The sequence below is a fragment of the Eschrichtius robustus genome, chromosome 4, assembly GCF_028021215.1.
Source record: "Eschrichtius robustus isolate mEscRob2 chromosome 4, mEscRob2.pri, whole genome shotgun sequence".
NCBI lineage: Eukaryota > Metazoa > Chordata > Mammalia > Artiodactyla > Eschrichtiidae > Eschrichtius > Eschrichtius robustus.
Genome location: NC_090827.1, coordinates 49,470,985 through 49,485,758, shown reverse-complemented (window position 1 = coordinate 49,485,758; position 14,774 = coordinate 49,470,985). Strand labels below are relative to the sequence as shown.

The window sequence follows — 14,774 nt, the reverse complement described above, 5'->3', positions numbered from 1 at the left end:
GAATGGAAGAGCAATAAAGGCTTGTCTGGTGTGTCTTCACACAGTAACAACTGGGCTCTGAGTCGCTGAAGCGTGCCTGCCGGAACCTGTGTGCAGCTCTTTGAGCTTTGCAGAACAGCTGTCTGAAGAATGCATTTGTACAAAGGGGTTTGAGGATTGTTTGTAACCTTTAAGTAAGAAGTTTACCTAGCTGATAATGTAAAATGTGAAACCTACATGGTAGTTCAAAGAGTTGCTTTACCTGAGCATTTGTCTTCTTTTGAACAGTGCCAAGCTAAGCCATATGGTGCCATATGCTTCGAAATAACTGGTTTGCTTGGAGTTTGGAAATGAAATTAGTTATTTAACCAGTTTAAACAGTATATAAAGTTTAAAGTTCATTTACTTTCATAGGAGAAAAATAGTGTATTCATTTTACTCCAGCAGTATAGTTTCTGTTTTCTTTTAAACCAGAGTCTTTCTCTCAGTGGGTTCTGGGACTTAGATTTCATTCCCTCAGTTAGGTTTTCTAACCACTGGTCCTATATTGGCCAGAGCAAGGAGGTGGTATCCGATGGAATGGCTTTTGCATGCAGGCTGTAGCATATACCAGCTTCATGATCTTAGGCCAGTTAGGTGGCTGTTCTGAGCTGTTTCCTCATCCTTAGAATGTGAGGGGCTGATCAGAGTCAGCCCGTGGGGTTATGAGTAAAAGCAATGCCTGTCAAGTTCAGATTACATAAAGGGCACAGCTATGTGGTACTGTTACTTATTCAGCAAAAGGGATGCTGTTCATTCAGCCACCTTCTTAGGGTACCTGCCAAGTTCTAGATAAAGAAAATATGAAGACAAAAATGACTTGATCCTGCTTCAGAAAAGCTTACAGTTGAGTATGTCCCTTGGGTCTTATGTTTCTTGACCTAGGTTTTATTGGTATAAATGAGGCTAGATCTAAGAGATTTGCTTCTCTTTTAGTGGGTGCAAAGGTGCTCACCCAGATGTGCTGTAATTTGTCATCTTGACATTGAAGGACCGGTCCATTATATATAGAATATAATATATGAAGTATAGTGTAGTAATTTAGTGATATGCTTGGCTTCAAATATAATTATTTGTGGCACAGTAGGGGAGTTTTTAGCAACTGATCCATTTAAACATAAAACCTTTACCTGTCATCAGGTTACAAATTTCCCAACTATATAGATCCTTTTTAAAAAAAAAAAATCATGATGGCAATTGTGATTAATTTTCTGTATTAACAAAACTTGGTTAAGGTTTTTTTGTTGTTTTTTTTTTTAAAATGAATTGCCCCATTTTTTGATGTTCAGAATAAGGGGTTTCTTTTTCTTTATTTTTTCTTTATTTTTTGGCTGTGTTGGGTCTTCATTGCTGCATGCAGCCTTTCTCTAGTTGCAGCAAGCAGGGGCTACTCTTCGTTGCAGTGCATGGGCTTCTCATTGCAGTGGCTTCTCTTCTTGCGGAGCACGGGCTCTAGGCACGTGGGCTTCAGTAGTTGCAGCATGTGGGCTCAGTAGTTGCGGCACGCGGGCCCTAGAGTGTGCGGGCTTCAGTAGTTGCGGCACATGGGTTCAGTAGTTGTGGCTCACGGGCTCTAGAGCGCAGGCTCAGTAGTTGTGGCACATGGGCTTAGGTGCTCGCGGCATGTGGGATCTTCCCGGACCAGGGCTCGAACCCGTGTCCCCTGCATTGACAGGCAGATTCTTAACCTCTGTGCCACCAGGGAAGCCCTGGGACAGCATGTTTATGGTCCCTTCTATTCCCTAAGAGCAAGTGGAGCTAAAAGTCAGAACATATACTTTCTGACTTACTGAACATATCTCATATACTTTCTCACTTGAGGAGAGTATATGCACGGAAACTGAGCATTCAGTAGCTAAGCAAACAACTTACAAGGTATTTAGTAGTCCGCTGCTTGCAACAGGAAGTGTGGTTGAATTACACGATCACTGCTGTTTCAGGAAATTAAGGCAAATCAGCTTTATACAAAACAAACACAATGACTAAGAAATAAAGAGGTCCATTTACTGTGGTTTTGTTGTTGGTGGTTAACATTGAATATACTTTGCCAGATTTGTTTTTTCTGGTTGTATTATACCTAACATTTATTCCAAAGATATATCTTTTGCTTGTGTGTATCCCAGCCAAGCCATTTTTAGCCGTAAACCTGTTGAGTGACTTCTTGTACACCATTAAGATTGCTGCTGCCAAGTTGTACATCCAAAGGCTGTGTCTTCTAGCCTTGCTAAAATAGGAGTTTAGCTTCTACTAGATACATGTTGAGCAAGATCTACATTTACAAGTAGCTAACAGTTTTTATTTTTTAAAAGAAACTTATCACAAGATGTTTTTAGTGCATTTGTTAGTGAAAATAAGTCCTTGGCAGAATTACAACATTGCATGTAGGCGGTCATTTTGAAAGAGCCAAGTTTTTATCATTTATTTTCATTAGAAAATATAGTGATTTTTACCATGGATTCCCATAATAATAATGCCTGCTTACTTTAGTGGCAGGTAGTGAGTTTGCAATAAAAATCGTTGGTCAGAATATTGAAGAGGTATTTTTAGAAATAATGAAGGATTGTAACTTCTTAATATAATTTGCTTTTTGGAACATCAGTAATACTCAAGCAGATTTTTTTTTTTTTTCCAATTTCACTTATAACATTTCCTCAAAGAATCATGCTTGTAAATTTTAGGGGATGTCGGGGGGAGCAATTACTGATTCATTCCTTTGATGTTGGGTATCTCCATGAAAAAAACGTAAAGGGGAGGGGGTAGGGAAAGGGCTAAGATTTGAGTAAACAAGTACAGATTGGAAAATGTTTGCTTTTAATATTTAGGTTCATCATAAACTTGAATGCCTAGAGATAAGTATTAATATAACTTTGAGGACATGAACTGAGTTTTTATTTTTACCTGAATGATAGCAGGAAGGTTAAACATAGTTTTTAGACAACAGTATTATTTGTATTACTACTCTTTTCACGGATTAGTGTTCAGGCACCCAGAAGAAGATATTTGTGTATGTGAAAAAGTTCAATATTAATAATGTCTTTGGACAAAAACGTAACATAACTGCACTGTTTGGTGACAGTTGTATTTTTATGTATTTATTTAATTCATGTATAGCACTTTTTAAGTGCCTGGCACTGTTCTAAGTACTTTACAGATATTCATCCAATATTAACTCATTTAATGGTTAATCATTTATTCTAGTTGTTAGAGACCATAGAAGAAAATGATTTGAGGGTACTGTATGTTTTTCTATTTTATGTATTTTTGTTGTTATTGTTTCTTCTGTTTGTGTGGACCTGGGAGCCTTAGTCTCAGGGCTGGCAACAAATCACTTGCAGAACTTGTAGTTCTGCTTTTAATGCTCAGAACGTGTGAAAGACTCAGTTTTGAAATGATAAGGAGTTTGGACTGAACTAGTTTCTGTGTTAAAATTGTAAAACTTAACATTTCCAAGAAAATAAAGCATTTGATGAATAAATAAAAGTTATACCTGTCCCACCCCTTTTGTTTCATTAAGCATATTTTATGTTTATATGCTAAAAGAAGTTGTTAGACATTATTTTAAATTCTGCAGTGTCTCTATCCCTGCCTGTTCTAGCATGCTCAAAGATGACCTTCAGCTCAGTGACAGTGAGGACAGTGACAGCGGTCAGGTAAGTTCCGTACACCCCACAATACCAGGAATTCATTTAAATCCATCTAACATGTCTGAGCTGCTTGTCCTAACCTGTTTTTTGTTCTTTTCCTGGTCCTTCCCCTTATTGTGAATGCCTAGACCCCAGAGAAGCCTCCTTCCGCATCTGCACCTCCAAGGTACTGTGTTTGGGTTTCTCCCCATCTGTACAAAATGTTTGCTTTTTTCTACCAAATGGGGAAATTACAGCCTTATTTAGTATTTTCATAACTTCTTCATGGGAGAAGGAGATGGATGATCACAGTTAAAAGAAAGTACCTGTTTCATATTTTGGAAGCTTAAATCAGCCCTAGAGAGGTTGTTAACTCTATGAAAGAGAGAGTCCCTGCGTCCACCTAAATCTTTAGTCAGTTTTGTATGTGTAAAATTTGAGCGTTTAAAATAAGCTTAAGTCACTTTCGTCAGTATTATGTAACCAGTATTTGAAAAGTTATACTGAAGAGCTCAGTGTTTTTATGAAAGTGACAGATATGCTGTTTTCAAAAATTAAAGCTGAATTATTTCTAGAAATTGTTTTCCATAGTGCCTGTCTTCATAGTTATATGAATTTTCTAATTGTTTCAGTTGCTTTAAAAGATGACCTGCAATACATTTTGGTATGATGGAAAATGGCACTGTTTTCACTTTGTAAACAGCTTAGCCATATTTTAGAAAATGTAATGCTTTCGTTTTTAGAAATGGAGACTATCTGAACTACCTTTATTTACCATTTCCTCTGGCACTGAATTTAATGATTTAATATGCCAATACCTGTCCTCCATGGACAAAGAGTTAAATTACCCTGTAGCTGTTTTACTCCCTTGAGATGTGGTCATCCATTTTGAGACAAGCTCAGCACTAAAAACCTTGCTCTCATATAGCTGAGGTTGTAGTTAATGTGGAGGAAGATCACGCATAATTATGTGAGGTCTTAAGGATTCATAAGCTCTGCTTATTTACATCCCATTTTGTTCAGTAATTTCTGGTGGCTTGTAACGACTTACAAAATATGTCAAAGTAACCTAATTGAAAAGTGGAGGAGGGAATAAAAGGAAAAAAACAAGGTGGGGGGGATAGAGGCAGGAATAATACTGAAAGTATATCTCTTTTTGACCATCACTTGGCTTAAGCTCTTCAGCTACCACAAATTTGACATGAGAAAATTCTGTTTTTGTATAGTGTTTGTTTTAAAATGGTCTCAACTAGTGACCTTATTATTATCTAATAAATTTTTGTTATTCTAATATAGTTATTTAATAAATTTATTATCTTGAAAATGTTTTGGGTAGATTTGGAGGCTTTCACGATTATAGTTACTGATTTACTGCTGTGGCTAATTCCATCTAGGGCAAGGTTTTAAGATACGCTTTGAAATTCTGTATGTGTCCAGCAGTGTGATCACTTGTGTGTTTTCTCACAGGCCTAGAGTTATTGCCCTATCCTGAAAACTTGAAGTAGTTATTCTCTACTTCAGCTGATATTTGGGAGTGATCCTAAGCCACTCATAAAGAACGGCCCATTTTATCATTCTGCCCAAGAAGTGTGAGTGGATTGTCTGTGGGGTCACTTTCCAAAGGAACCCCATTTGTGTTCAGCAGTCTCTGACTACAGTTGGTTCTCATATGGAGAATAGAGGAAGACTTTAATGGATTGGCTGTTCTTTTATAAATTAACTCCTTTGGGTTTTATATTGCAGGTGTCAGCAAAGTTAAAGGGTCCGAAAGTCAAGGTTTTAGGCTTTGTGGGCCATAAAGTCTGTGTTGCAGCTATTCAACTCTGCTTTTGTAGTATAGAAGCAGACACAGACAATACATAAAATACTGGGTGTGAATGTGTTCCAACAAAACTTTATTTGTAAAAGCAGGCAGCCAGCTCAGGCCGTGGTTTGTCCACGCCTGATTTGAAGCACCCCACATCTCACTTACATTTCACATAGTTCGCAGTGTTCTTCAGGAAAATTCCCCAGGCTTCTTTTATGCAGTTACCTGGTGATCTGTTGCAAGGCTCTTCACTGAGCTTTGAGCCACCATGGGCCTTGCTTGCGCCCAACTGGCCGCCATGGTCATTTAGTACTGCTAGGTAATCTTTGAGGCCCCTTCTTTCGAGAAGCAGAAAAACGGGCAAAGAAGGAAGGGAGTCAGAAGGGAAGGAATCCACCTCTCGTGGGTCTTTGACTCTCTCGCTTGCTCCGCAGCGCTCCGCAGGCGCTGCCCGCAGCCGCGGCCTCAGCACATTCCAGCAGCGCTGAGTCGGAGAGCACCAGCGACTCTGACAGCTCCTCGGACTCGGAGAGCGAGAGCAGCTCCAGTGACAGCGAGGAGAACGAGCCTCGAGAAGCCCCGGCTCCCGAGGTACTGGGCCGCTCCCGGCCGTCTCGAGAGCTCGGGAGCGCGGTCGAACCCCGGTGGCCCCGGCTGCCTGAGGGGCTCCGTCCTGGGGGCGGCGCTTTCCGGCCGCCGTGCACGCTGCTGGCTATTCGTGTTTACTTGTTTCTTGGCGTTGGGCTGTGGAACTTTGGGAGAGATGTCATCTCTCTCCTGTTGAAAATGATAGGTTCTTCCCTGTTGCTGCCAGAGCTGTTTTGAAGAGCAACTCATTGAGAATATGTACACCCCATTTTCTTTTCCCTTATTTCGAGAAAAAAAAAAAAAAACCCCAAAAATCGTTTTCAGTAGGCTGCCATTTTAATATTAATGAGAAAGCTTTTTGAAATTTTAGGAACGCATGAATTAAATCAAAAGGAGACAGCCTGATTTAGCAAAGGGCAGGAATGTGAACTAGAAATAAACCATAAGAGGTTCTATTTTTGAATCACTAAAAGCCATGCATTAAATTGATGGCGATGTAATTTCGCCAGGGCCGTGTTTCTTGATCCCACTGTCCCATGTAAAATAGGAATAGTGCTTGCCTGTCACCCACCCTTGGGAGATATTGTAAAGATAAACAGTTGAGACTGAAAATCTCAAGCACTAAATTTATCTGGAGAATTTATGCTATTTACTGGATTGTTGAGCAAAAGAAACATAGTAACAACTAACAAGGTTGCCAAATGTCTTCAAAACTTAGAGTAGCAGGGTAAAATGTTTGCTGGGGAAGACATTTTTAGTGAACTAGACTGGCTTGTATAGAGAAAACTGTTCTCTGTATTTAGGTAGGAATCCCAGGAAATGAGATTTTCTGATTAAGAAAGCGTTAAAGTTTTCAGTATTTGTCTCTGCTGTTTAGAAAGCAAGGCCACTGCACTAGAGCATTAACCAAATACATCTGGAGATGATGTAGTGAGACTGAGGAGCCATATCTGAGGGCAAGAGAGGATGAGGAAAATAACTATCATTTTTTTTTTGTTGTTGTTAGATATGAGTTTATGTCTGGCACAGAGTAAGTGCTCAGTAAATATTTTTTGAGTGAATAAACAGAGATCAGCATTAGCTGCACTTGAAGTGCCTTTCAGATTTTAGAAGCTACTCTGTGTATTTCTGGGGGCTCTCTGTTTTCTCCTGAGATACTAATTGCTGTTGAAGTAATTTTTCTATGCCCCAGGGAAAACGGTACTGAATATGCTCTACAGAGAAATTGTGTGCTTGTTCATGTTACTGTTCCTAAGATCTTTGCTTTATATCTCACCTTATTCACTAAGAAAAATCTGCATGCTTGTTTGGTTACTGATATAAGCAAGAGAATCCAATTAAATCAAAATTCATTTCAAATAAAATGGAAATGGCACAGATTTGGCTGAATAATTAAAACTTGAAAGAAATATTTAACCTGGTGTTTGTTTTAATGAAGCAGTTATATCTTGTTGCTCACGAGGTTATTGAATAGAATAGATTTAGAGACTCTTAGATGAAAAATGATGTTCCCATCATACTTTACTTTTTAAAACCACTTTCCTAAATAGGCTCATATTTGTATATTTGTGTTAATGTGCAAATCTAGACTTGAGTATGGTCTTGTTGGTTATGTACCAATGCTTGACTTCCTCAGACATATTTTTGTCTTTGTCTAGATTTTAAACCTTTAATTTTTCCCAGTTATTTAACAACCTTTCTTTCCTTTTAAAATAAATACCTGCATTATTGTAAATCTGTGTTAGTTGAGCATTACATGAATTCCATAATAGGTCATAGTTACTAGTTTTAACTTTCTCACCCTTTTCTTTATTCTATTTTTAATGCTGAGGAATTTGCTCCTTAAGTCTCCATTTTAAATTCATTTGACGAAGTTGTCCAGTGACCTTATGAGATCTGAAATGTTATATGTGTGCCAATGGGCTGGTGGTGAACTTGGGGAAAAACCACTTTCAGTCTCTTCTTTATAGTGAGTCAACATGTAAATCTCAGCTTTTCAGAATGTATGGGACGTATCGCCCTTTTACTGCTTAAGTAAAGTTCAGGGAAAAAAGATTCTATTCTCAGTTATTCAGGGATCTGCTTAGTTTCCTAATCTATTCATTGTCTAATTCTTTGGTAGTAAACAACTGTGGTCGATTATCTACTGAGCTCTTGACACTTTCTTCATAAATTACGTAATGTAACCATCAACCCTAGAAGGTCAGGAGCTTTCTTTTCACCTGTAAGGAAGTAGCAGCACTAAGATTGAAACCCATAGCCGTTTGACTCGGAAGCCATTTTTTTTCCCTACTTACATCATGCTACTTCTCTCTTTCTTTTTTTTCTTTTCTCTTAAGTTTTGGAGTTGTACTCCCTCACAACAACTATGATGTTTTACAAAAAAACAAAAACAAAAAAAAAACCAGACATATGTTGTGCATAGCTCAAAACTTTTTTTTCAAAATCATAATTCATTCTAAAATACACGAACTTTTGCCAATTCGAGAAGCTAGGAGAAGTAAAGAGACATACAGTCAAACATTTATTAAAATGCTCATATATTGTTGCACCTCCTCTGTGCAGTGTTTGGGTTGATCCAGCACTGGGAGGCTGGGGGTGGGGCATGGGGAAAGGCTGAGGAAGAAATGAAAGTCCAAACCTTGATCCTATCCAGCACTTACACTCTTAAAATTCATCTTAAAATCTGTTTTTAATCAGTCCCTTATGAAAAACTTTCCCCCATCCCAGCACCCAAATAATACCTAACCTTAAAGGAATTCTATCCATTTTACATCTTTGTAGTAGGTACACAAAAAGGATCACCCCTACCCTTTCCTCTTGTCTGGGCACACCAACTCAGTTTTACCCTGCAATTGGGCCATAGGCCTCCCTTCTGGACATTTTCAGTACCGCAGTAGAGGAAAATATGTTTTATTTCTGTAACCAGGACATTCCTTTAGGGACTACTAAATGTATCTTAAACTGCCCTGTTTTGGGGTGTGTCGGGGGGAAGCGGATGTTATTTATACCAGGAATGACCTTCCCTTTTGGTTAATGTGTAAGTACTCTTCTGTAGAGCAAGAGTGTCACTGATTGCAGTGCAGTTGTCAGCGTAGCCCTGGTGAAAGATCTCTGTACCTTTCCCGAGAAAGGGTTTGAAGGATTTGGTTCCTGAGGTGATACATCTTTTTTTTTTTTTTTTTTAATTTTTATTGGGGTATAGTTGCTTTACAGTGTTGTGTTAGTTTCTACTGTACAGCAAAGTGAATCAGCCATATGTATACATATATCCCCTTTTTTTTGGATTTCCTTCCCATTTAGGTCACCACAGAGCATTGAGTAGAGTTCCCTGTGCTATACAGTAGGTTCTCATTAGTTATCTATTTTATACATAGTATCAGTAGTGTATATATGTCAATCCCAATCTCCCAGTCTCCCAGTATATAAATGATATATCTTAATGCCTTGTTCCCAATCATTTAACCATTAGAACTACCACGCCCTCAAGTCTTTGCAAGAAATAATGTCTGACAAGTAGGTATGGTGTGCTAATCTTTTCTCTACCCTAAACAACCATCCTGTTTTGTTAGAATATTGAATGCAGTTTTAGATTATGTGGGACTTTGTCAGAGTAGTTTCCTTCTTCCCTCTCTCCCTGTCCTGAAATTCAAATGAGAGCATGGGGATAGAGTTGATAGAAGTGGAGGGAGCTACAAAGAAGATATGTTGTCTTAAGAAGGGGAAAAAAACAACAACAACAAAAAACCCACAATTCTGTAGCCCTCTTTCTGGCCGAAGTATGATCCTACCTAGTTCCTTAGAGTTCCTCTTAGTTCTATTTTGTTACAATCACACAAAGCCCAGTCTAGCTACCTGATCATTTTATTACCTAACCTTTTCCTGGCCCCAAAGCCTTTACGTTATATTCACGTATCTTAAATGTATTACGTTTGCGTCTTTTTATAGAATTGAATTGTTTGGGATATTCCACTTGGGAAAATTGTTAACCGTCTTCCCTATAAAATATCATCCACCTTACTCCATAATCTAATCAGTTAATCCCATGTGAGATATCTTTGAATTAACTTCCTGTTGTGTTGTGGAAACGATTTAGTCATTTATACAAACCACCTGTCAGAATGGATCTTAAAAGCATGAAGCATGCCAGTGACATACTGCCCTTTAAAAAAAAAAAAAAAGTAATCATTACTTACTTTATTAAGACATGAATATTTTCCCAAATTGCATAAAATTTATAGGTACAATAATACACCCATGAAAAAGCCCAAATAAATATCTCATGTACACCACTGTGTGCAAGACATAATAGTAGAATTTAGAGATAAAGATGTCCTCATCATTGTTTTAATAAGATCTAATATCCCAGTTGGAGAGAGAGAGTGCGATGCATCAATAGTCAGTTAGCAACAAAGATTTTAACAAGATATCTCCTGTTAGATAACAGGAGAAGTCAGGGACTTCTGTTTATTTGCCAAGTGAGTTGAACAGATAATCAGTATAATCTCATTGCTCTTAATTGTGTGCTCTGGAGCCTCCCTGTGTTTCTTAGAAAAATAGGTGCTATTTCAGAGACTGCCTGTAACAGGAGACTTCATGTTTGATTTTTAAAGAATTCAAGTGGGACTAATGACTGGCTAATGTGACCTCACTTGGTTCTTTTTACCCAGTTGTAAAATCTGAAAATCAGAAGACAGTGTATCTGTGATAAACTGAAAGCTGTATCATGTATTAATATTTTTAAGTGAATAAGGGAAATGAAATTGTCTTGAAGAAAGTCATTTTCAATTGACAAGTACATCAAAAAAAGGGATAAAGCGTGAAACCCATCCATAATCACGAAGACTTATTCATTGACCTTCTTCTGAAAATCCTTGATAAAAAGATTCTTTTTAGCCTTCATTTTTCCCTATCATTTTCTGACAGAATAGTTCACAAGCCAAAATGTGAAAATTCTGCTTAAATTATATGGTAATTACCAGTGGAACAAAATATTTATTGCACAGATTTCTCTGCAGTCGCCAGTGGTCTACATTGGTCAGTATGTAATGGTCTATTATTAGTGTCCGCCACAGCAAAATTCCTGTAGCCTGAAAAAATTGGAAGATTGTTTTAAGAGTTAATTGTTATAGAATTTGACCTATAATTAGAGGGGGGTCAAAAGAACCTGAATTCTTAGGTTTGTAGTGATTGCATCTCCCGGCCAGTCCTGTAGGATTGGGTGACTAACCCAGAAGAGTATCGTTATTGGTCAGTTAACCCTATCTTCTTTTTCCTTGTTTGTAGCCCGAACCTCCGACAACAAACAAATGGCAGCTGGACAACTGGCTGACCAAAGTCAGCCAGCCCGCGCCGCCCGCCGAGGCCCCGGGCGGCGCCGAGCCCCCGGCCCGGCACCCGGACAGTAAGGGCAAGGGTGGCGACGGCGCCACCGGAGGTCACGAGCGCTCGGAGTCCAAAGAGCCTCCCCCCAAAAGCTCCAGCAAAGCCCCCCGGGTGCCTTCCGAAGGCCCCCATGCGGGCAAGAGAAGCTGTCAGAAGTCCCCTGCCCAACAGGAGCCCCCACAGAGGCAAACCGTGGGATCCAAACAACCCAAGAAGCCCGTCAAGGCCTCCGCCCCGGGGCATGCGGATGCGCGCGCCAGTCTGCTGGTGGAGAGCGAGCCCGGCCTTCCTCCCCAGGCCTCCAAAGACCAGCCTTCCAAAGACAAGCCCAAGGTGAAGACGAAAGGGCGGCCCCGTGCCGCAGAGAGCCGTGAGCCCAAGCCGGTGGCGCCCACCCCCAGCGAACGGAAGAAGCACAGGAGCGGCCCCCCGGCCCCCCCGAAGGCACCTCCGAAGGACGCGGCGGAGGACAGGAGCCCCGAGCACTTTGCCCTCGTCCCCCTGACCCAGAGCCAGGGCCCTGCCCGCAGCGGCGGCGCCAGGACTAGTGGCTGCCGACTGGCAGTGGTCGTCCAGGAGGACCGCCGCAAGGACAAACCCCTGGTGCCTTTGAGAGACACCAAGCTGCTCTCCCCGCTCAGGGACACTCCGCTCCCGCAAAGCTTGATGGTGAAGATCACCCTGGACCTCCTCTCTCGGATACCCCAGCCTCCTGGGAAGGGCAGCCGCCCCAAGAAACCGGAAGACAAACAGCCATCGGCAGGGAAGAAGCCAGATTCTGAGAAGAGAAGCTCAGAAAACTCAAGCAAGTTGGCCAAAAAGAGAAAGGTGAGTGGGGGGCTGACCTTCCTCTACAGCAGTCCCTGCTGCGGACTTGGGGCTGTCTTTGGCCCTTGTTTTTAACCCTGAATCATCTTAGAAGAGGCTGGAAATCTTTGGATTCCATGTTGCCTTTGCGACTATACCAGAGTTAGTCTTTCACTGCAGATAAGTGTTGATAAATGCCAGATTGCTTTAAGTCTTGCTAGTTTGAAAAAAAGATGAGGCAGTCATTGAAAAGGATATCTTGCTTTAGAATAATATAGCATTAAGGGTATGTTTTTATCTATTGTGATAATATTGGTATTTACCACCTGGCTCATTAGGTTTTGCCCTGGAAATTAAAACCTTACATGAACTGAAATGTTAATTCTGAATTACTGACAGGAGTGCTATATACTAAATGTTACTCCTGTAGTTTGATCATTTTGATACTGATATTATATCCATGTTTTAACTCATGGCCACCTAGCACCTCATTAATTTGAAACCACCAGATTTAGAATTTGTGACTCCCGTTAATGACTTTTACTAATGAGCAGAGCATTATGAAAAAAAAGTTTTAGAGCTATTATAGAGATGGTTAGGGCATCATTTTGGGTAATATAGGCTGTTATGATGCACTGTGAAGTATTGAAATCTGTCATTTATCATAGTATTTGGAAGCTTCACTTAAGGAATGAACATAGTAAAATAATAATAATAATCCCTGCATTATTTAAGACCCTTGTTACTTGGACATATACACTATTTTGAACAATCTCCTTTCGATCTTTATTCTGAATTATTGAGCTCTTGCTATATTTTTTTTGCTGCTTCTTGATGGTGAAAGATTAATGAGTTTTCCCCCCAGTGGCATTCCCAAGCCAACCTACCCAGGATTCAGAGTGAAAGGCACAAGAAGGGGCAACTCTTTCCTGCTGAGAAGGAATATAAACTTTAACACTCTTATAAATGCATAAAAATCTCTTACTCAGTTGTGGAAGTTGAGCTAAGGATAACAAGGACAAAAAGATCATGAAGACTGCTGTCATGTCTGATTTGACTGATTACTCCACTAGGTTAAAAATATATGACTTTACCAAATAGTAAAGGGCGACAGTTTCTCGAGCACCTTGTCGAATGAGACGTGAGGGTGTGTATTGCCACCATAATTGCAGCGGGCAAGTCCAGTGGGGTGGGATCAAGTGCCAATTGACAGTGATGTTTCAGCTAGAAGAGGGTGTATTCTCGTTCCTGATAACTTTTAGTTTAGTTTTTTTTTTTTTTTTTTAATTTATTTTTGGCTGCATTGGGTCTTCATTGCTGCGCGTGGGTTTTCTCTAGTTGCGGCGAGCGGGGTCTACCCTTCGTTGCGGTGTGCGGGCTTCTCATTGCGGTGGCTTCTCTTTGTTGCGGAGCACAGGCTCTAAGCACGCAGGCTTCAGTAGTTGTGGCTCGCAGGCTCTAGAGCACAGGCTGCGTAGTTGTGGTGCACGGGCTTAGTTGCTCCGCAGCATGTGGGATCTTCCCGGACCAGGGATTGAACCCGTGTCTCCTGCATTGGCAGGCGGATTCTTAACCACTGCGCCACCAGGGAAGTCCTCGGTAACTTTTAAAACGATGTGTGCCTGTAAGAGGTGTAAAACTTTATGGAGAAAATTGTGATGGGCCAGGCTAGGAAAAGGTGCCTGCATCTACTATACCCGAGAGATCTTCAAAAATACACTTTTTTTTCATGATGTATGTTTTATTTTATTTTATTTTGTACATATGTATATATCACATCATCTTTTTTTAAATTAGTTTTTATTGGAGTTTAGTTGCTTTACAATGTTGTGTTAATTTCTACTGTACAGCAAAGTGAATCAGCTCTATGTATACAAATATCCCCTCTTTTTTGCATTTCCTTCCCATTTAGGTCACCACAGAGCACTGAGTAGAGTTTCCTGAGCTATACAGTAGGTTCTCATTAGTTACCTATTTTATACATAGAATCAATAGCAAAAATACACTCTTTTACCTCCTCCTGGGAAGTCTTTTATCACCTGTCCCCCAGCTACCCTAATACTATCTAGTCTCCACTGCTGACCTTCTGCATCAGCTGGAGTGGGGAGAAGTATTAGCTTCTAAAGCGCTTACTAACCAAGGGTAAATGTTGGAAATTGGAGGCTCCCCAGACAGTTGTCAGACCAGTCCATCCTCCAGTGCAAATCTAGAAGCTCTGCTTGCAGCTCCAGAAAGGGAAATTCAGCTGTCCCTGTTGAGTAGATGAACTGTGCCCTCTGAGAGCCATTTCCAGCCCTTGGCTGAGCTCTCCTAGGGCAGCTCATTTATCTTTCTGTTCAAAGGATGGAGAAATAATGACTGCCTCATCTTAGGCAAGTCCATGCTTGCCTTAAAGCTCTGGCGAGCAGCTGAGAGATCTGGCTCTGGGAACGGCCTGCCTCCCTGCTGTGGGACTGACAGGATCAGGGACTGAACCAGTGGTTCCAAACCCTGGCTGCACATTCCAGTCCCCTGGGGAACCCTCAGTACTGGTGGCAGGATGTGTG

General features: G+C 40.5%; 1 protein-coding gene across 10 annotated transcripts in view; it reads left to right on the top strand.

Moving 5' to 3' along the window:
• The window catches only part of AFF1 (ALF transcription elongation factor 1), a 206,178-nt gene that overhangs the window by 168,181 nt on the left and 23,223 nt on the right, over positions 1 to 14,774 (top strand). For 9 of the 10 annotated variants that reach the window (XM_068542681.1, XM_068542676.1, XM_068542680.1 and 6 more), the window contains 4 exons: positions 3,590 to 3,668; positions 3,791 to 3,828; positions 5,883 to 6,039; positions 11,323 to 12,249. In XM_068542681.1, the coding sequence (XP_068398782.1) occupies positions 3,590 to 3,668; positions 3,791 to 3,828; positions 5,883 to 6,039; positions 11,323 to 12,249 (1,201 nt within the window). The remainder of the gene's footprint in view (positions 1 to 3,589; positions 3,669 to 3,790; positions 3,829 to 5,882; positions 6,040 to 11,322; positions 12,250 to 14,774) is intronic. The other variant, XM_068542678.1, reaches the window with a different exon arrangement.